Source organism: Dermacentor albipictus, chromosome 9 (assembly GCF_038994185.2).
Source record: "Dermacentor albipictus isolate Rhodes 1998 colony chromosome 9, USDA_Dalb.pri_finalv2, whole genome shotgun sequence".
NCBI classification, from domain to species: domain Eukaryota; kingdom Metazoa; phylum Arthropoda; class Arachnida; order Ixodida; family Ixodidae; genus Dermacentor; species Dermacentor albipictus.
The window spans coordinates 93,909,217-93,931,190 of NC_091829.1; the positions used below are offsets into that span (position 1 = coordinate 93,909,217).

At 49.3% G+C, this 21,974-nt stretch overlaps 1 protein-coding gene across 2 annotated transcripts in view; it reads right to left on the reverse strand.

Annotated features, from left to right (window-relative positions):
- Positions 1 to 8,028: 8,028 nt before the first annotated feature.
- Positions 8,029 to 21,974, reverse strand: part of LOC135914618 (uncharacterized) — an 85,981-nt gene continuing 72,035 nt past the window's right edge. Inside the window, exons 6-8 of one of the 2 annotated variants that reach the window (XM_070525793.1) lie at positions 21,194 to 21,252; positions 15,507 to 15,732; positions 8,029 to 8,175 (exon numbers count right to left, since the gene is read on the reverse strand). In XM_070525793.1, the coding sequence (XP_070381894.1) occupies positions 8,155 to 8,175; positions 15,507 to 15,732; positions 21,194 to 21,252 (306 nt within the window). In that variant the 3' untranslated portion in view covers positions 8,029 to 8,154. Of the gene's footprint in view, positions 8,176 to 15,506; positions 15,733 to 21,166; positions 21,253 to 21,974 lie in introns of both variants that reach the window. The other variant, XM_070525792.1, reaches the window with a different exon arrangement.

Below are 21,974 nucleotides of genomic sequence, written 5' to 3' on the forward strand. Positions count from 1 at the left end.
TCCTAGCCCCAAGTGCTTTCGTTTATCTATTCGCAAAAGAGTGAGAGCCGCCGGACCGTTTTCTACTACGGCCGACCGCCTGACCTTGCTTTACGTTTGAGAAGAAAACGTACAGTTGGGTGATTAGATACGAATCTATTGCTTGGAACTGCACTGCAGACGGAACGTCAAGGACACAAGAATAAATCTGGTGCTTGTTTTCTTTTTAGATCCGTCTGTGAAGCCGCTCGTGTACGAACATATATATACATATTGCCACAGTAGGTATTCCTATAGGAATGAATAGGTGCGCCTTTCTTGGCAAGCTAGTGCATTTAATGTTTATTGAGACAGCTGTTCTACGGGCACTCGAGGATCGTTTTCGCAGGCAGCGTTGTCGCCGCAGTGCTGTTCCAAGGAAAGTCCATGGGAGGATGAGTGACCCGCGCGCCTTGTGTTGGTGGTAGGGTGATCTGTTTCGGGTTCGAGTGCGAGCATGAAAGGGTGTACCGAGCAGGTTGGGCTTCATGAAAGCGAGCCCAATGTTGGACGTCACGTGATCCAGCCCACGCTGCCCATGGGCGGGCTAGGAAAGTAGAGCGCGTGTCTCTCCTAGCCGGGGCGAGAAACCGCGTAGCAGGCCCCATGGTCCAGCAGCCAAAAGCATACACGATGCGCAAATCTCGCGCACCGTGTGTTGGAGCTCACCTGCCGCAGTTTCCAGGGCGAGAGGCGAGCCGAGAAGACTGGAAGCTTCACGCGCGCCGTCTTCCCACGCATCTACTGTTGTAAGTCATGTGACGAGTTTTGATCTCAGCTTCATGCTCGAGGGGAGCCAATAAGACTGAAAGCTTCATGCGCGCCGTCTTCCTGCGCATCTACTGTTGTAAGTGACGTGGTCTGATTTTTTATCTCGGCTTCATGCTTGATGGGAGCTGATAAGACTGAAAGCTTCATGCGCGCCGTCTTCCCGCGCATCTACTGTTGTAAGTGACGTGGTCTGATTTTCGATCTCGGCTTCATGCTCAATGGGAGCCGATAAGACTGAAAGCTTTACGCGCGCCGTCTTACCACGCATCTACTGTTGTAAGTCATGTGACGAGTTATGATCTCAGCTTCATGCTCGAGGGGAGCCGATAAGACTGAAAGCTTCATGCGCGCCGTCTTCCCGCGCATCTACTGTTGTAAGTGACGTGGTCTGATTTTCGATCTCGGCTTCATGCTCTATGGGAGCCGATAAGACTGAAAGCTTTACGCGCGCCGTCTTACCACGCATCTACTGTTGTAAGTCATGTGACGAGTTTTGATCTCAGCTTCATGCTCGAGGGGAGCCGATAAGACTGAAAGCTTCATGCGCGCCGTCTTCCCGCGCATCTACTGTTGTTAGTTACTTGATCTGAGTTTTGATCTCGGCTTCATGCTCAATGGGAGCCGATAAGACTGAAAGCTTCACGCGCGCCGTCTTACCACGCATCTACTGTTGTAAGTCATGTGACGAGTTTTGATCTCAGCTTCATGCTCGAGGGGAGCCGATAAGACTGAAAGCTTCATGCGCGCCGTCTTCCAGCGCATCTACTGTTGTGAGTTACTTGATCTGAGTTTTGATCTCGGCTTCATGCTCAATGGGAGCCGATAAGACTGAAAGCTTTACGCGCGCCGTCTTACCACACATCTACTGTTGTAAGTCATGTGACGAGTTTTGATCTCAGCTTCATGCTCGAGGGGAGCCGATAAGACTGAAAGCTTCATGCGCGCCGTCTTCCTGCGCATCTACTGTTGTAAGTGACGTGGTCTGATTTTTTATCTCGGCTTCATGCTTGATGGAAGCCGATAAGACTGAAAGCTTCATGCGCGCCGTCTTCCCGCGCATCTACTGTTGTAAGTCATGTGACGAGTTTTGATCTCAGCTTCATGCTCGAGGGGAGCCGATAAGACTGAAAGCTTCATGCGCGCCGTCTTCCCGCGCATCTACTGTTGTAAGTGACGTGGTCTGATATTCGATCTCGGCTTCATGCTCAATGGGAGCCGATAAGACTGAAAGCTTTACGCGCGCCGTCTTCCCACGCATCTACTGTTGTAAGTCATGTGACGAGTTTTGATCTCAGCTTCATGCTCGAGGGGAGCCGATAAGACTGAAATCTTCATGCGCGCCGTCTTCCGGCGCATCTACTGTTGTGAGTTACTTGATCTGAGTTTTGATCTCGGCTTCATGCTCAATGGGAGCCGATAAGACTGGAAGCTTTACGCGCGCCGTGTTACCACGCATCTACTGTTGTAAGTCATGTGACGAGTTTTCATCTCAGCTTCATGCTCGACGGGAGCCGATAAGACTGAAAGCTTCATGCGCGCCGTCTTCCTGCGCATCTACTGTTGTAAGTGACGTGGTCTGATTTTTTATCTCGGCTTCATGCTTGATGGAAGCCGATAAGACTGAAAGCTTCATGCGCGCCGTCTTCCCGCGCATCTACTGTTGTAAGTCATGTGACGAGTTTGGATCTCAGCATCATGCTCGAGGGGAGCCGATAAGACTGAAAGCTTCATGCGCGCCGTCTTCCCGCGCATCTACTGTTGTAAGTGACGTGGTCTGATATTCGATCTCGGCTTCATGCTCAATGGGAGCCGATAAGACTGAAAGCTTTACGCGCGCCGTCTTCCCACGCATCTACTGTTGTAAGTCATGTGACGAGTTTTGATCTCAGCTTCATGCTCGAGGGGAGCCGATAAGACTGAAAGCTTCATGCGCGCCGTCTTCCCGCGCATCTACTGTTGTAAGTGACGTGGTCTGATTTTCGACCTCGGCTTCATGCTCAATGGGAGCCGATAAGACTGAAAGCTTTACGCGCGCCGTCTTACCACGCATCTACTGTTGTAAGTCATGTGACGAGTTTTGATCTCAGCTTCATGCTCGAGGGGAGCCGATAAGACTGAAAGCTTCATGCGCGCCGTCTTCCTGCACATCTACTGTTGTAAGTGACGTGGTCTGATTTTTTATCTCGGCTTCATGCTTGATGGGAGCCGATAAGACTGAAAGCTTCATGCGCGCCGTCTTCCCGCGCATCTACTGTTGTAAGTCATGTGACGAGTTTTGATCTCAGCTTCATGCTCGAGGGGAGCCGATAACACTGAAAGCTTCAAGCGCGCCGTCTTCCCGCGCATCTACTGTTGTAAGTGACGTGGTCTGATTTTCGATCTCGGCTTCATGCTCTATGGGAGCCGATAAGACTGAAAGCTTTACGCGCGCCGTCTTCCCACGCATCTACTGTTGTAAGTCATGTGACGAGTTTTGATCTCAGCTTCATGCTCGAGGGGAGCCGATAAGACTGAAAGCTTCATGCGCGCCGTCTTCCCGCGCATCTACTGTTGTGAGTTACTTGATCTGAGTTTTGATGTCGGCTTCATGCTCAATGGGAGCCGATAAGACTGAAAGCTTCACGCGCGCCGTCTTACCACGCATCTACTGTTGTAAGTCATGTGACGAGTTTTGATCTCAGCTTCATGCTCGAGGGGAGCCGATAAGACTGAAAGCTTCATGCGCGCCGTCTTCCAGCGCATCTACTGTTGTGAGTTACTTGATCTGAGTTTTGATCTCAGCTTCATGCTCGAGGGGAGCCGATAAGACTGAAAGCTTCATGCGCGCCGTCTTCCTGCGCATCTACTGTTGTAAGTGACGTGGTCTGATTTTTTATCTCGGCTTCATGCTTGATGGAAGCCGATAAGACTGAAAGCTTCAAGCGCGCCGTCTTCCCGCGCATCTACTGTTGTAAGTGACGTGGTCTGATTTTCGACCTCGGCTTCATGCTCAATGGGAGCCGATAAGACTGAAAGCTTTACGCGCGCCGTCTTACCACGCATCTACTGTTGTAAGTCATGTGACGAGTTTTGATCTCAGCTTCATGCTCGAGGGGAGCCGATAAGACTGAAAGCTTCATGCGCGCCGTCTTCCCGCGCATCTACTGTTGTGAGTTACTTGATCTGAGTTTTGATGTCGGCTTCATGCTCAATGGGAGCCGATAAGACTGAAAGCTTTACGCGCGCCGTCTTCCCACGCATCTACTGTTGTAAGTCATGTGACGAGTTTTGATCTCAGCTTCATGCTCGAGGGGAGCCGATAAGTCTGAAAGCTTCATGCGCGCCGTCTTCCCGCGCATCTACTGTTGTGAGTTACTTGATCTGAGTTTTGATCTCGGCTTCATGCTCAATGGGAGCCGATAAGACTGGAAGCTTTACGCGCGCCGTCTTACCACGCATCTACTGTTGTAAGTCATGTGACGAGTTTTGATCTCAGCTTCATGCTCGAGGGGAGCCAATAAGACTGAAAGCTTCATGCGCGCCGTCTTCCTGCGCATCTACTGTTGTAAGTGACGTGGTCTGATTTTTTATCTCGGCTTCATGCTTGATGGAAGCCGATAAGACTGAAAGCTTCATGCGCGCCGTCTTCCCGCGCATCTACTGTTGTAAGTGACGTGGTCTGATATTCGATCTCGGCTTCATGCTCAATGGGAGCCGATAAGACTGAAAGCTTTACGCGCGCCGTCTTCCCACGCATCTACTGTTGTAAGTCATGTGACGAGTTTTGATCTCAGCTTCATGCTCGAGGGGAGCCGATAAGACTGAAAGCTTCATGCGCGCCGTCTTCCAGCGCATCTACTGTTGTGAGTTACTTGATCTGAGTTTTGATGTCGGCTTCATGCTCAATGGGAGCCGATAAGACTGAAAGCTTCACGCGCGCCGTCTTACCACGCATCTACTGTTGTAAGTCATGTGACGAGTTTTGATCTCAGCTTCATGCTCGAGGGGAGCCGATAAGACTGAAAGCTTCATGCGCGCCGTCTTCCAGCGCATCTACTGTTGTGAGTTACTTGATCTGAGTTTTGATCTCAGCTTCATGCTCGAGGGGAGCCGATAAGACTGAAAGCTTCATGCGCGCCGTCTTCCTGCGCATCTACTGTTGTAAGTGACGTGGTCTGATTTTTTATCTCGGCTTCATGCTTGATGGAAGCCGATAAGACTGAAAGCTTCAAGCGCGCCGTCTTCCCGCGCATCTACTGTTGTAAGTGACGTGGTCTGATTTTCGACCTCGGCTTCATGCTCAATGGGAGCCGATAAGACTGAAAGCTTTACGCGCGCCGTCTTACCACGCATCTACTGTTGTAAGTCATGTGACGAGTTTTGATCTCAGCTTCATGCTCGAGGGGAGCCGATAAGACTGAAAGCTTCATGCGCGCCGTCTTCCCGCGCATCTACTGTTGTGAGTTACTTGATCTGAGTTTTGATGTCGGCTTCATGCTCAATGGGAGCCGATAAGACTGAAAGCTTTACGCGCGCCGTCTTCCCACGCATCTACTGTTGTAAGTCATGTGACGAGTTTTGATCTCAGCTTCATGCTCGAGGGGAGCCGATAAGTCTGAAAGCTTCATGCGCGCCGTCTTCCCGCGCATCTACTGTTGTGAGTTACTTGATCTGAGTTTTGATCTCGGCTTCATGCTCAATGGGAGCCGATAAGACTGGAAGCTTTACGCGCGCCGTCTTACCACGCATCTACTGTTGTAAGTCATGTGACGAGTTTTGATCTCAGCTTCATGCTCGAGGGGAGCCAATAAGACTGAAAGCTTCATGCGCGCCGTCTTCCTGCGCATCTACTGTTGTAAGTGACGTGGTCTGATTTTTTATCTCGGCTTCATGCTTGATGGAAGCCGATAAGACTGAAAGCTTCATGCGCGCCGTCTTCCCGCGCATCTACTGTTGTAAGTGACGTGGTCTGATATTCGATCTCGGCTTCATGCTCAATGGGAGCCGATAAGACTGAAAGCTTTACGCGCGCCGTCTTCCCACGCATCTACTGTTGTAAGTCATGTGACGAGTTTTGATCTCAGCTTCATGCTCGAGGGGAGCCGATAAGACTGAAAGCTTCATGCGCGCCGTCTTCCAGCGCATCTACTGTTGTGAGTTACTTGATCTGAGTTTTGATCTCGGCTTCATGCTCAATGGGAGCCGATAAGACTGAAAGCTTTACGCGCGCCGTCTTACCACGCATCTACTGTTGTAAGTCATGTGACGAGTTTTGATCTCAGCTTCATGCTCGAGGGGAGCCAATAAGACTGAAAGCTTCATGCGCGCCGTCTTCCTGCGCATCTACTGTTGTAAGTGACGTGGTCTGATTTTCGATCTCGGCTTCATGCTTGATGGAAGCCGATAAGACTGAAAGCTTCATGCGCGCCGTCTTCCCGCGCATCTACTGTTGTAAGTGACGTGGTCTGATTTTCGATCTCGGCTTCATGCTCAATGGAAGCCGATAAGACTGAAAGCTTCATGCGCGCCGTCTTCCCACGCATCTACTGTTGTAAGTCATGTGACGAGTTTTGATCTCAGCTTCATGCTCGAGGGGAGCCAATAAGACTGAAAGCTTCATGCGCGCCGTCTTCCTGCGCATCTACTGTTGTAAGTGACGTGGTCTGATTTTTTATCTCGGCTTCATGCTCAATGGAAGCCAATAAGACTGAAAGCTTCATGCGCGCCGTCTTCCCACGCATCTACTGTTGTAAGTCATGTGACGAGTTTTGATCTCAGCTTCATGCTCGAGGGGAGCCGATAAGACTGAAAGCTTCATGCGCGCCGTCTTCCAGCGCATCTACTGTTGTGAGTTACTTGATCTGAGTTTTGATCTCGGCTTCATGCTCAATGGGAGCCGATAAGACTGAAAGCTTTACGCGCGCCGTCTTACCACGCATCTACTGTTGTAAGTCATGTGACGAGTTTTGATCTCAGCTTCATGCTTGATGGGAGCTGATAAGACTGAAAGCTTCATGCGCGCCGTCTTCCTGCGCATCTACTGTTGTAAGTGACGTGGTCTGAGTTTTGATCTCGGCTTCATGCTCGACGGGAGCCGAGAAGAATGAAAGCGTCATGCGCGCCGCGTTCCAGCGCTTCTACTGTAGGCACGAGGCACGCTAGTGCCTGTGGCGTCGCAGCCAATGGGAACTCCGTCAAGGCGCTTTGGTGACGTGGCGTCGCAGCCAATAGGAATTTAGGCTACCACAGATGCCGAGTTTTTCGCCCAATGATCTATTTGAGGCTTTCGCATGAAAAGAAACGCAGACGGCAACGGTTCGGCGTCGTCTGCCTACCCCTTGCGCATTTTGTTTCAGCGCCGTATTTCACTTATGGTATCTTCGACTGGTCGCCTGTATGCCCCGAAGCAGAGTCGGGTAGATCGGGCGTTTACCGAGCTCAAGGGTAGAGGACAAGCGCGCAAGCCGAACGTGTGACTCGCTCTCGGAGGAGGAAATTGCCGATGCGATACCACGTGACTACTGCCAACGTCCGATGTTTCGCCTATCCAAAGCTCCCAGGGCTGCCGGAAAAACCGGCGGACGTGCCGGCGGGACGAACGTTCGTCGAAACGCCAGCATGCAGTGGCCTAGGTTGCCAAGGTTATGGTGGGCCGTCGCCAACAGCAGCGACGCGGCGCTGCGATGACGCTTCAATTTCGATAACTGCTCTGACGGCAGGGCTCGGAGCGCCTCAGAGCGCTCCAAGATGGAGCAGAGCAATCGAGAGGAACCAGCCGAACGCAGGGCGCGCACCCTCTTTCAACCAGCCGAACACACCGCCGCTCGCGAGAGCGCTCCAGAGCGCTCAGAAACGACCAGCCGAAGATGGCATGAGTGTGTAGTATAGGCATCTTTTAAAATATGTGATTCTGAAAGGATTTCATTTCTTCTCTTCCTTCCGTCTATACTGTTCTCTAACATAGTGTTTTTTATTGTTGTAAGTTGCCTTAGGAGCTAATATTTCGGGATATCGGGATCCTTCAGAAGCGATACTTTTTCTGTTGTTCCAATAAGAACAAATATTCCTCGAATTATTCAGCCATCTAGGCGCAACCTGCATCCTGCTCCACGAAATCATCTTGGCTACGCCTCAACAATGTTCTTACTGCTTGTCACGGGTGTCAAGAGTACTTACCTATGGTCACACAGCGCAGGAAAAAGATGGTTTGAGCGCTCAAACTCAATCAAGCCTAGGTCACCTGATTCTCCAAAGTGACGCTTTGTCAGTAAAACAATTTATTTCCTTCCAAAGGGAACCTCCGTTTAGGATAATGTTCTGCAATAAAGTGAAACGGAGACGTTCGTACGCCTTGTGAACAAGTACGAAAACCGCTCGTCGCCTTCTCTAGTAAGGTCTGGTGCTCACCTAAAAGAAAAAGAAGAAACACAACCCGAAGCCTCTTCATTACTCACAGACTGCGGAAGAATTACGCTTCACTTCCAATTCATTTTAATTTCAACTCTCTACAATCATCCGTCGACTTCACGCCCAGTTTCTTTCAAAATAGATCTCGTGCAAAATATGCCTAGTGACGTCCTCGGCAAACGTCACTGTACCTATGAGTGTGGCCGCATGTCAACGTCAATATATATAAAAGAAGAAGAGAACATTAGCAATGGCGTCAGTACTATAGCATCCATCCTCGTGATTCCAAACCAAGCACTCCATATCATCAAGACCACGAATACTGAAGACTGAATCCGCATAGTTTAGGAAGCACGCTTAGGCACTGAAGTTAGCCCTTGAACACCGAAATTGTATTTATTTATTTATTTGTTTGCTTGTTTCATTACCCTTAGGGCCCGAGGGCATTACAGAAGGGAGTAGGTACATTCGATAAAGTGGATAACGAAAAAAATACCAGCAGTAAATTTGATAAAACACAACAAAGGAAATTAACAATAAATTGCGCACAGTACAAAAAAAGAAAAAAAGTAACACCGCTGATCATACAAAGAATAAAGAGAACTTATCAACAAAGAAATACAACAAAAAATGACGCTGTAAACGGTAATATAAGCTCACAAAGGAAAGTTTGATGGGATAAAGAAGGAGAAAAGGAATGGGCGAAGCAAGAATAAAAAGGATGACAATGCTACAGTTTCTTGTGTTTATGATAACAGCAGGTTAGTTAAAGCCGCTTTGAACTTAGAATTATCAGACATTTCGAGGACGGATTGGGAAGGTAATTTCGACTTGCTGACGTACTGGGGATGAATTAATTGAAAAAAGAACACTAAGCTCTGTTTAGAATGATTACCCATTGTTTCGAAGCGTTATTGTAATTAATATTGGGCAAAAGTGTTGACCTATAGTGGAGAAAATGAAGGTGAGACATCCACTTTTTGAATTTCGTGCCGAATCCTCAGCACCGGTTCGTTAATGTGACTCAGTTATTGCAAAGTATACATTCTTCAATTTATGTCGTTGACGCGCTAACTTCTAACTTCTCGGAAGTTGCTATGTGGAGTCGTTGGCTCGCTTATAATTCAACGTGCTCTTTGCTGACAGACAATTCAGTTGGCCCGAATGACACTCCGCCGAGTTACAGGGATGTACACTTGATTTTTCAGCGTCTTCTAAATTTCGTAACTTTCAAGAATTTCCGAAAGAACCTTGATGGCGTAAATGATTCTCTTACCGTGAGTAGCTTTTAAGTTTTACATTCAAATGCGAGAGACCCTAACCCTCTCCGAAATTGGTGAGGTGGCTGCCGAGAAAAAAAATCTCTTTTCCGTTGCCGCTAATTTAGATACGAGCTCCTCAGGTGAGGTTTGCTACTAAAAAAAAAGAAATAATGTTGTGTGCATTCCACGATGGTGTTTGAATTTATGTGAAGCGATCGCTTTGTTGAAGCGGTTAATTCAACGGTGCAGAAGTGGTCCTTTCCCGCACCGCGTTTTTACAGCTTAGCGATTACGTGATTCCTCAACAACGCACGAATACTTTAGGGTTGCCAACTGTACCGAATTTACTTGGACAGTTTCGACTTTTGAGTGAATGTCCCGTGTTCCTATTCGATCCAGTGAGAACGGCCAAATGTCTTGAATTTTGCTTTTTCATCTACTAGGGTAACATTAAATAGACCGGACTTCTTTTTTACAACGCCTGATAGCGGCTTATAAACATAAAGGCGGTGTTACGTTTCGCCTACGACGCGCGATGTAGCCGGCGCAGATGCAACGGACGCCGGGATTCGTTCAAAGCGGCGGACATTTTGGCCCGTTCGGAGCGGCCGCGACGCATCCCCGCCGAGCGCGTCCCGGCATGTTCAGTGCCACGTGTCTTTGTGTGTGCGTGTGTATGTGTGTGTCCACGCTTGTCAAAGCGCGGCAGCCGGGGAGAGGAGCTCCCCAAGTGTGAAGCGAGGAGGTCTGACCGGCGCCGGCCCGGCTGATGCGTCACTACACTCGTCTCTACATGTCTCTCAGTCCGTCCGTACCTCGCTGTCACGTGGTGTCATCCCGTGACCTTCCTTCTTGCCCGCGACGCCAAGAGTATAAAAGCAGCTGCTCCCGGACGCCAAGAGAGAGGGCTCCGAATTCTTCCGTCGAGAAGTGCGCTCTCCCGTCTCTCCACTTCGGTCGACCTGACCGGCCGCTCTTTTGCGATGCTAGAATAAACAAGTTGTTCTGTTAGCAGTCGACTCATGCTTTGCCAGGACCTTCGGATGCTTCCAGCTGTGCCCCAGGCCGCCAGGCCAACGCTACCCTTGGGGCTTGCGACCCATTTGCAACAACTCGTGCCAGCGGTGTGACTGCAATAACGGGTGTCAGCACTGAGGTTCCAACAGCCGGTGCCATCGGTGAGATTACAACAGCCGGTGCCATCGGTGGGATTCCAACAGCGGCTTCTTTTCACCATGGTTCGAGTTCTGCTGTAGGCCTTATAACCGTTCACCAGTAGCTCTCTTACTATACATCCGTCCACATCTATACATCCGCAACTAAACTGCACCTTTCTTGTTAGAAATCATGACACGATAGGGCCAAAAAACAAAATTGTTCAACTTTGCTGCATGTAGAAATTGGCAGCTTCTGGCACTGACAGAGTCGGTCGTCGCCTGCCGTCCCCCGTTCCCCCTTTCTCCCCCCGCGTCCCGACTTCGTCCAATCCAGAGTTAGCAACCCTAGCTGATCCATGTGATCACTTGATCACTTGACCCCTGTGATCCACGTGACCGGTGATTGCACTGCCTCCGAGATCGGGCTCATATTACTCGGCCACAAACCGCCCGAGCAGGTGCACCACACCCCGAGGAAGGAGGCGTAGAGAGCTTTGCTATAATTTAGGAATCATGTGCTTGAAGGCATGAATTCGTTACACCGAGGACATTTCGACACCGTTTATAGATGCGCCGGTGGCCACCACCAGTTGTGTTGTTTTTTGGCATTTAGCACAAACGTATTTAATGAGCTAGAATACTCGAAGAGCATCCTAGCTCCGCCTACAATGTAGGCGGATGAATCCTGGCGTTGTCGGTTTCGGCCACGGTAACTTGGAAAGCAACGCGATTTGGAGAAGATACCTCGAAGAGTTTCTCGGCCGAGGACGCCAGAGCGGAAAGACTGTGGTCCGGTGCGCCTAGTAGCACCATTTGGACGGGAACTGGGAGGCGCTGGAGGAACAGGTACTTGAGGAACAGCTCATAGAAGTTGGAGGCCTATGATCCAAGTAGATGCTGCATATGTCGAAGGAGCTGGGATGGCTGACGATCACCGAGCTGTGCAGTGGATAGGAGCTCTTGCAGGCGACGCCTCTCGTAAAGGACCGTGCGCTCCAGGATAGCGGCCTTGGGGGTGTCGTAGGGCGCCGGAGAGTGAAGTGCGGGCATGAGATCACCCACCTGGATGGCGACGTCACCAGGTAGGGCCGCTAGTAGGTGGGCGTAGCGGGCCGGCTGAGAGGTTACGTGCTCAGCCTGGAAGCTGGCCTCCACCTGAAGGAACCAGACGTCAAGATGCTGGTGGCCGGACGGTGACACCTTGACAGGGTAGTGCGCCACAAGGATAGAAAGAGGAGCAGCGATGTGTAGCTGAGCTGTCAAGGCGCCGTCGAAGGTCCGGCTGTGTTCATGGTCCGAGGTCACCAGTGTCGCGGGAACCGGAGAGACCTAAAACACGACACTCTTGCAAGGCTAACCCTTGAGTCTGATCTTTACTTTCTTACGAACTTTCTGACGAGCTCGTGCCTCTCCTGCCTCTCTTTATGCCGGCATCGCCTGCTACATGGCTAGACTTCGCTACATGTATAACAATGCAATGTTTATATACAGGGTGTCGCACATAATTTGAGCCAAGAATTTAAAAATGAAAGGCGCGTTGGAAGCGAATTGAGCCGAACGCACACTATTCGCAATAGCCTGTAGTAACTCAGACAACATTTTGTTTTCCCCATAACTCAGTAATTAATTAGGTTTAATTACCAACATGTTAATTATTGCCTGCGGACCCCAATTATGATACCCAGAACTGTAGAGCACCTTCAGAAACCACATGTCGAGTTGTTCCCTTTAGGATACGCCTCGCGTAGTTTTTTTCCGCGTTGCAAAGAAAGCCCGCGAATATGAAAAAAGGCCACGTGACGGAGCCGTGGCCTTCAACCAGCACAGTGGTAGCGTGCTGCTCTCAGCCGGGCGCTCGGAGAACAAGGTCGGCTGTCGTTGGATGACGGCGAAACGCATGCTGCTGGCTAATCGCTGCCGGTGAGATAAAGAACGCTCTGCCGCTTCCTCGTCGCCAGTCAGGATGCAGCCGACCTTGTTCACCGAACGCGTGCTTGAAAGCGGCACGATACCACTGCGCAAATGGTCCGTCACCTGGCCTTTTTTTTCATATTTCGCGGGCTTTCTTTGCAAGCCAGAAAATAGGACTAAGTGGCATGTATCCTAAAGGAAACTACTCGATCGGTGGTGTCTGAAGGTGCTCTACAAATCTTCGTACCATACTTGGTGTCCTCAGGCAATAATTAAGTTGTGTAATTAAACTTAATTAATCAGTGAGTTATGGGGAAAACAAAAGATTGTCTGAGTTACTGTAGGCTATGGCCAATAGTATGCATTCGGCTCAACTCGCTTTCAACGCGCCTTTCACTGTCAAATAGTTCGTTCAAGTTATGTGGGACACCCTGTTATAAACATCTAATCTTCACAACCTAGCTGCGGTGTATATTTCGCTTCAGGAAATTCGTGAGTGCTTCGTGAGTGCCCTTCAACTACCAAACAACGCTTCGCATTACGCAGTGCTCAGGTAAAGTTGCGGCTGGCATTTTTCTTTTATTTTTTTAAGGTACATTGAAAGATTGCGCTCCCGAGTGACTGTCCAGTGTAGACCCTCTGACAACGTTCAGGGAATGTTAAACGGCGTCGCCAGTCCAGCCGGACTGACGTATACATACTGTGTATCTAATTGTTATATTGTCACGACTAAAGGCAAGCAATAGAACGGACGAAAACGAATTGAGTGACACTATAGTAGTGACCACGTTTTCTTTGAACGAAGACGAAGTTGGCGCGTCGGCTCTTGTGGTCTCTGAATGCAGAGCTGGTATTTGTTTCTCGCATCTTGGTCCTGCATCCTGTATTTTTTTTTTTTTTGACGTCGTGACACTGGTAGAGGTGCTGGACTTCAACACCTCATGCTCGGTACTCCTCTGCGGAGCGGCACTTCCAGTCCAAACCCACAACCAGTTCCAGCCGTAGGCACTCCTGCCCACGCTCGAACACATGCTCTGGTCTTGCGAAAGAATTGAAGACCCGGCGATCAAGGATGCGTTCAGGTGGGAGGCTGCACTTCGCAGCTCCTGGATGAACAATTCTGGGCTGTCTAGCAGGCTCACGACGTGGCCGTGAGGCTTGGCCTTCCGGTCCCGACGTGGGAGCGGCCCGCTTAGTGGTTAATTATCACTACTTGCAGGACCAAATAAAGTTTTCCATCCATCCATCCATCCACTCCTGCCCACCGCTACAATCGCCCAGCAGCAACGCGACGCCGACGATGACCCGCACTTGCAACCCATTATTAATTTCTTGGAGGGTCGCACTTCCGTTGTCCCAAGGCCGTTTGCAAGAGGACTACCATCATTTCGCTGGCGTAACGACGTCCTGTATAAGGCGAACTTCTCTCCGAACGGAAACACCTACTTACTCGTCGTCCCAACACCTCTTAGGAGGGAAGTATTGCAGGCATGCCGTGATGAAGAAAATCTGGTCATTTGGGCTACACACGAGCGCTGTGTAGGGTAGGGTAAAAATACTATTCGCCAAGACTCACGGGGACCGTTCAGCAATACGTCAGGACGCGACTTGAATGCCAGCGGCGAAAAGTGTCGACAGTCAAGCCAGCAGTCTTCCTCCATCCTGTTGAAGTGCCCGAAACTCCATTTGCTCAAGTCGGAATGGATCTTCTAGGCCCATTCCCAAGTTCTGCTGCGGGTCACAGATGGACTACCGTAGCCACAGACTACCTTACTCGCTAAGCTCAAACCAAGGCTCTGGAGTGGAGCACGGCAAGTGAAGCAGCCCGATTTTTTTATAGAGAATGTTGTAGCACGGCGCTCCAGCAGTAGTATTAAGTGACAGGGGAAGTGCATTTAGAGCCGAGCTATTGAACATAGTATTAATACTTAGTCGAACAGCTCACCGGCGAACAACGGCGTACCATCCGCAAACGAACGGACTGACATCTAGAACGTCTGAATGAGACGCTCGCGGTTATGCTCTCCATTTATGTGGATGTGGAGTACAAGAACTGGGATGAAATCTTGCCGTGTGTCACCTTCGCATACAACACGGCTCAGCGCGAGACAACAGGAATGACACCGTTCCGTCTCCCGCATGGTCGTGAAGTCACAACTATGCTAGATGCGACGCTGCCACAGGACTGCGAAGGCATCGAAACGGTTGCGGAAGACTTCACTCAGCCTGCTGAACAAGCGCGACAACTTGCTCGCATACGCATTCATAGGTGGCAGGGTTACAACTCGAGACGCTATAATCTTCGTCACCGACCAGCTTCCGACAAGCACGGTGATAGAGTTTGGGTTTGGACTCCCATTCGCCGTCGCGGCCTTTCGGAGAAACTGTTAAGGCGCTACTTCGGGCCGTATGACGTTCTTCGGTGGCTCACTGATGTGAACAATGAGGTTGCCCCCGATAGTCCGCATTGCTCAAGGCGTCGACGGCATCTACCGGAGGCTGTGCACGTGGTCCGGATGAAGCCCTATTTGTCCGAGTGAATTCACTGCGGCGAAAGCGTGTCGCTGTCCTGTTGCCGTGACGATAAAGCATCGGGACAATAGTTTCTAGGAAGATATGCTAATGTCACGACTAAAGGCTAACAAGAGAACAGAAGAAAACGAACTGTGGGACACAAGCAGCGACTATGCCGGCTTTGAAGGAAGACGAAGTTGGCGCGTCGGCTCTTGTGGTCTCTGAATACAGAGATGGTTTTTGTTTCTCGCATCCTGGTCCTGCGTCCTACTCTTTTTATTTTGACGTTGTACCAGTATTAGGTTCTGCGATACAATCTTTTATTTGTCTTTTATATTTATGTTTGCTGGTTGGTGACAAACAACAATGATTATGATTATTATTATTTTGTGTGCATGCAAAGCATGCCACGGCCAGCAAATGTGCGAGAAAGTTTGCAAAAGGAATGCTTCGCTTTGAAACGCAGGCAACAGAGAGTAACACTTACCACTTCGAGTTTTTTTAGGACGAGCTCAGCGGGGAAGTGTGCAGCCACGTAGTAGGGCGCCGACATTCCCAAGAAGGTGACCGGTTTCTTAAAGTCGAAGTCGTTGGAGATCATAAGCTCCTTGGATGCCAACGTCACGACGAAGCAAAGTTCTTGGCCCTGCGCGACTTCATTGGTGAAGTATACTTTCGATGAGCTGTTCCCGTCATCCAATTGAATGTATACGCTGGATTAAAACAGACGAGCGTATAAGGTGGGTTAAATTTTCAATATAAGCGCAGCTACCCGACTGTCTTCCTCACGCACTCGACATATTGAGATTTTTGTTTCTTTTTTTTTGTTTCAGCAAAAGCCATCGACGATTGTCGATGTAAGCAAACAGCAGAACTCTTCAAGAAAGCTACTCGCTTGATTGATGGAACAGTGAGTTTCCCGGCGCATATTTTAATGTGTTACGATGAGGATGTTTAGGCAGCGTTTCTTGTTTTGTTGGGTCATTCCGCGGAGAAGAGAGCCGTCAACCAGCTAATCTAGCCATCTATGGCGGTACGGTACAAGCGGGGTACCGAATTGCGAAGGCCGATGAACCCACCTCGCAATTCGTTTGCGTGAGCGTTCTTTGCATAGGCGCCTTCGTAACGATGGTGAAAGACCGACTGCCACCTGCCGACCCGGAAACCGGCTTGAAGAGCCAAAAGAAAGTTGTTTGCTTTAAAACAATTTGGGCTTTTACGTGCCACAACCACGATCTGGTTGCGAAACGCAAGGCACAGCAGTGGACTCCACGTTAGACTTTTAGCCTGTCCGCTATCCGGCAAACGCGAGCGGATTGCCGGATTTGCGGGGGCGTAAACGGGAGCGGCCAGAGGGGTGCAGCAGCCTGGTGGCGTAGTGTTCAACCAGACAAACACAGAGCTAAAACTGCAGTAACCCACTATATCCTGCATCGATACTCGTGCAAATTTTCGGCAGCGGCGTAAATGTGAACACGATTACGCCACTGTCGAAAATTTATACCAGCAGCTAAGCAGAATATAGTAATTAGCTTTGTGTTTGTGTGGTTGGGCGTTGCGCCACGAGCTGGCGGCACCAGTCTGGCCGCTCACGTTTACGCCCCCGCTAAACTGACAAACCACCCGCGCTTGGCGGAATACCTGAGGCACTAATTCTCTCTAATAGAGGCTTTTAGTGCGTCCGGTATTCCGGCAAGCGCGGGAGGTTTGCCGATTTAGCGGGGGCGTAAACGTGAGCGGCCAGACTGGTGCCGCCAGCTCGTGGCGCAAAGCCCAACCACACAAACACAAAGCTAATTACTATATTCTGCTTAGCTGCTGGTATAAATTTTCGACAGTGGCGTAATCGTGTTCACAATTACGCCGCTGCCAAAAATTTGCACGAGTATCGATGCTGGATATGGTGGGTTACTGCAGTTATAGCTCTGTGTTTGTCTGGTTGAACTCTACGCTATCAGGCGGCTGCACCGCTCTGGCTGCTCACGTTTACGCCCCCGCAAATCCGGCAATCCGGCCAAACCGGTCCCGTTTACCGGAATAGCGGACAAGCTAAAAGTCTCTAATGGATAGGTTTAGCTCCTCCGGTATTCCGGTAAAACGCAGGTGGACGAGGCAGCGCTGGGGCGGAGGTGTAAAGGTGAGTGGTCTGTATGGTGCAGCCACCTGGTGGCGCAGTGCGCAAACAGACAGAAACCGCTAATATTGCAGTAACAAAGTGTATTTTACTTTGTAGCGGGTCTAAATTTTTGGCAGCCACACGTTTACGTCAGTGCCGAAAATTTCACACCAGCAGCGAAGAAGAATACGCGCGGTTAACGCAAAATCAGCTGTTTCTGTCTGTTTGAGCACTGCGCCACCAAGTGGCTGCACCATGCAGAGCGCTCACGTTTACGCCTCCGCCCCAACGCCCCGTCCGGCTGCATTTTACTGGAATGCCGGACAAGCTAAACCTGTCTAATTTTGACCACCCGATGACCTGTACCGTGCACTTCTAAATGCAGTTATACAAGAGCGTTGTAGCCCTTCGCCTTCGTCGAAATATAGCCGTCGCGGTTGAAGTCCAACCTGTGACCTCAGCAGCACAATGCCACAGCCACTGAGCTACCGCGGTGGGGTTACTCAACATATCTTTAGAACTCAAGAGAAAGAACAATAAAGTCCATGAACCGCAAAGTGCAGTTTACTTTTTCTTGATGTACCCCTAAACCCCTTTTGGAACTCTTAACACACCTCGCCGTGGTTGCTCAGTGGCTATGGTGTTGGGCTGCTGAGCGCGAGGTAGCGGGATCGAATCCCGGCCACGGCGGCCGCATTTGCGATAGGGGCGAAATGCGGAAACACCCATGTGCTTAAATTTAGGTGCACGTTAAAGAACCCCAGGTGGTGAAAATTTCCGGAGTTCTTCACTACGGGGTGCCTCGTAATGAGAAAGTGGTTTTTGCACGTAAAACCCCATAATTCAATTTAACTCTGAACACAGTTTAGGTACACACGCTTATCACGTGCCCTGACGACCATCTTTTGCAACATGGCACTGGTACACACCTTCTGGAAAATCAAAAATAAAAAAGCGGGAAAATAAAGAAAGTATAAAATACGCAGACAAAGCCGACATCTTCCCTCGCAATGTGAAGGTTGTGGGATTGTTCCCCTTCTGCGGAAAGTGATTTCTTCATCCACTTTCATTTCCATTAATTTATCGTTCCTTTATCTCACCTATTAGGCAGGAGAAATTTCCTCTATGTTGTCCTTGGTGTCGGCGTTTGTTGGCTTCTTATATGACTAAATAAATCTCAGTAATGAAAAAATTACTTGCAGCTACTCTAATGTACCGGAAACAATATGCGCTAAGTTTACTTCGGGTAACGCAATTGCTCTTCTTTTAATTAAGTGCATGATAGTTAACTTGGGGACGTATTCTGAAACGTTCGCCGCGGCGAAAGTTTCGCACTGGCCACGCCTCCGCCGTTGCGGCGCGCGCTGAATGGCTGCTTTGACAAAACCGGAAATTCACTTGCGCCACCTGAATTTCCGGTTTTGTCAAAGCAGCCATTCAGAGCGCGCCGCAACGGCGGAGGCGTGGCCAGTGCGAAACTTTCGCCGCGGCGAACGTTTCAGAATACGTCCCTTGGACACCCTGTATATATTTATGACCTCTGCGTGCAAGTGACGATGCTTCCATCCCTAAAAAATGTTGTAAGTTATGAGAAGAGTTTTTTTTTCATGAGTCATTAGCATTGCTCAATGGAAAGAGAAGCAATACTGAGACACATATAATTCACGTGCATTTCACACGTCGTAAATAAAAGACTCTGTCAAAGGGGTCACTAAAGTCTATAGGTTTTTTTTTTTCAGGGTAAGAAAAATACGACAAGCGTTTTCAAGCGAGGTGAACATAAAGCGGCATACTCATTGCCTAGGGATAAGCAATACACACCTTTAGAAATAATTGTTAATTGGCTACCTCCTTCTATTTAAAAATATCATCAGCTTTGTCATGTATATATATTTAAATGTATTGTGTATGCATGGTTTTTACCGTGCAAATTTAAAACAATGCTGATATGAGAAAATACGGATGAGGCAGCCGCCGCTGGTTCTTCTAATGGGCTTGATATGCTATCAGGATTTGCAGAAACAAAGCAAAGCATGAATTAAAATCCGCGCACGTCCGAGCCAACAATGATGCACTAAGCTATTAGTCACAATAAAAACTTTAAATGAGAATGTCGAGGCAAGGCAAAATAAACCGCAAATGCTGTGGGTGACAAAACTCTGGCAATGACACGTTAGGTGGGGGTGGGTGACTGAGGCAACCCCCCCCCCCCCCCCCTGGGGGAACTCCGGAGGGGACTCGGGCCCCGAAGCCCACCCGTAGTCGGCGCCTATGGACACATATATAAGACCGCTGATGGCCTTCGTCATCATGCCAGCGTTCAGAGATGCCTTCGTCGCATCTAGCATAGTCTATTGGCCTCGAGCTCCACCACTGGAAAAGCTGGCGCCACCGTCGGCGTGACGTGCTAGGAGGGATCACGTGGGCATAGCGGCCGCGTCGTCTGCTTCGGGCGCGCCGAAGCGAGCTGAAAACGAGCTTAAATTCCCTCGTACGCTGCGGTTTTCATTTAGTGGCGAAATTTTCACGCTTCGAGTGTCTCCTCTACAACGCTTGAAAGCACTACAATAGGTAGTGGCTGCCTTTGAAGGCGCGCGACATGGTAGGCTACTGCTCGGTGCCGCAGAGCCGGACGCACGTAACGGAGGCCGGTGTCAGCCTTATTCGCACGTAGCCGCAGGACAAGAAGCTGTGTGAAGCTTGGCTCGCGAAACATAAAACCGGCAAACAGTCATCGGCTACAACTCGGGTATCCAGCAAGCACAGACGCAAGGAAGATTTCTGCTACGGCGCCGGGCCTGCGATGTTCTGGAAACGCGCACTGAGACGCTCGCCCGAGTCCGCTGCCCGACTAATGTCATGACAGTTTAGTCTATGAACTTGTCGATACTATAGATACTGGCAAGTTCAGTGGAGTGGAAAGGCAGCGGTAAGAAGCACATTTAAAGAAAGCATGGCATATGGTCATGTTTGTGTTATGAATTAATGCACTGGATTACAAAAAAAGGAGCAGCGGGAAATTGCACGCTGAGAACGCCGATAAACATACAGTGAGACGCAACTAGAGAAATAGTATTGAAAGGTCAAAGAATTTAGAAGAAAAAAAGATTGAATCGTCGCGACGGCACATCACAGTCCCGTAGGCGTCGAAGTCTCTGCAATGAAATTATTTTTGAACAGCTCTGATAGCGCCCACGCAACAATGGTTGCTTGTATACTGTCAAATGCTCATATTCTGCGGCCTTAAGCTCATGGCACGGTGCGAAAACGCGCGCGCGCAGAAAGCGAAACAGTGCGCGGACAAGCATGCAGACGCGCAGTCGGTCGCTGCGAATCTGCGCGATCGCTGCATTGAGGCTTCATTCTATTACGCTCCATTTAGTTATACGAACACTATAAGAACATATTTCACATAGTTTGCTCTCAGCGTTTACCTACCTTTCACGCAAGAAGCCGGTTCGGGAGGCTCCATCGCGGCGACCGCGCGCAGTGGCGTTCACTGTACGTATTCAGTAAAGAGATAGCGGCTGTAAACGATTGTGTGTTTTCAGTTTGCCCAAGATTATTATTTGGACAGTAAGAAACTTCTCTCGTTTCGAAAGTACTCACAGAAATGTCCGGGAGAGCTCACGCGTGGTGTTTTCAGTGAGCGCTGACAGCAAAACCTATGAGGAGCGCGCCACGTGATCCCTCATACTACGCCAGCGAGGCGCTTCCTATAGAGGGCGACTCCGTAACTCCTCGCCGCCAATAACTATAGTAGGCCCTGTAAATCCGCTATAGGCTAGAAACACTGTATCCGGCGGGGCTGATTAGAATCGGTAGCTGAGAACCTTTACTGAAAGTGAATACCTTGTTTACTCAGTATTGTTACCGATTCTATCAAGTGCAGTTAGACCAAGGTAGTGAACGTTGCGAGTGGCTTTTCTTCAAGAGTGTAGGTCAAAGGAAGGGGGTGCACTGCAGGGGAGCTGCTTAGCGCAGTAATCGACTCGGGTCAACCGCGCCTGCGTCTTAGGTTGTACACTCACTCGACCGGGTTGCCGTCCTTCACGTACACTGTGTAGACGCCAACTGTGTTTACTGGGAAAACAAATCTGGCAATTGAGTCACTGCCCTGAAAGAAAAAGGAACATCTCTACTTTATAAGAGTGCTGTGAAAAGAAATGATGCTTTATTATTATTTTCTTTCCTCCTTCACTGGTTAGTTTCGGACTCCGCACTTGCGGTAAGATTGTTGTTTATTAAAGGGACTGACAACCAGTTTTCGTGGTACCCGTTATCTTTAGTGCAATAGAAAGCTTACCGGTCGGAGTGTATAATCATGAAGTGGTAACGCGGAAAACACCATTAAAAGGTTTCTAGTAGAATTTTTTTTTCATCTTCAGTAAGGATGTCTTCGTTCACAGGAAGCATGCTGAAAACAGTGATAGGTGAGCACGATAGCAATTGTAAGCCGGTATTGGTGGGAGGCCAACAACAAGCGGTGCCTTAGCTGTGAGAAAGCATTATTTTTTTTTTTGTAAAGCCGATGCTCCTGCGATTCGTGTTTTCCCCAAGTGTTAAAATATCTCTGAAATAATAGCTACATGTTTTCGTGATTTTCTGTCCAACTGCTTTGGTAAAACCAGCCAAGATTGTTTATTATTTTTTTTTGCCAAGCCAAGTTCTCCAAAGCAAAACGACGATTCCACACGGGATACGCAGTTCAGCGTGTTGCCGTAACCACTCGTGTGCTTATATTACCGTGCTGACGCCCATTTAATCCCAACCAGCCGATGGCACTTTTGTGGTCTTTTTTATTATTTATTATTAAACGAAGCAAGGTATGAGACCGGG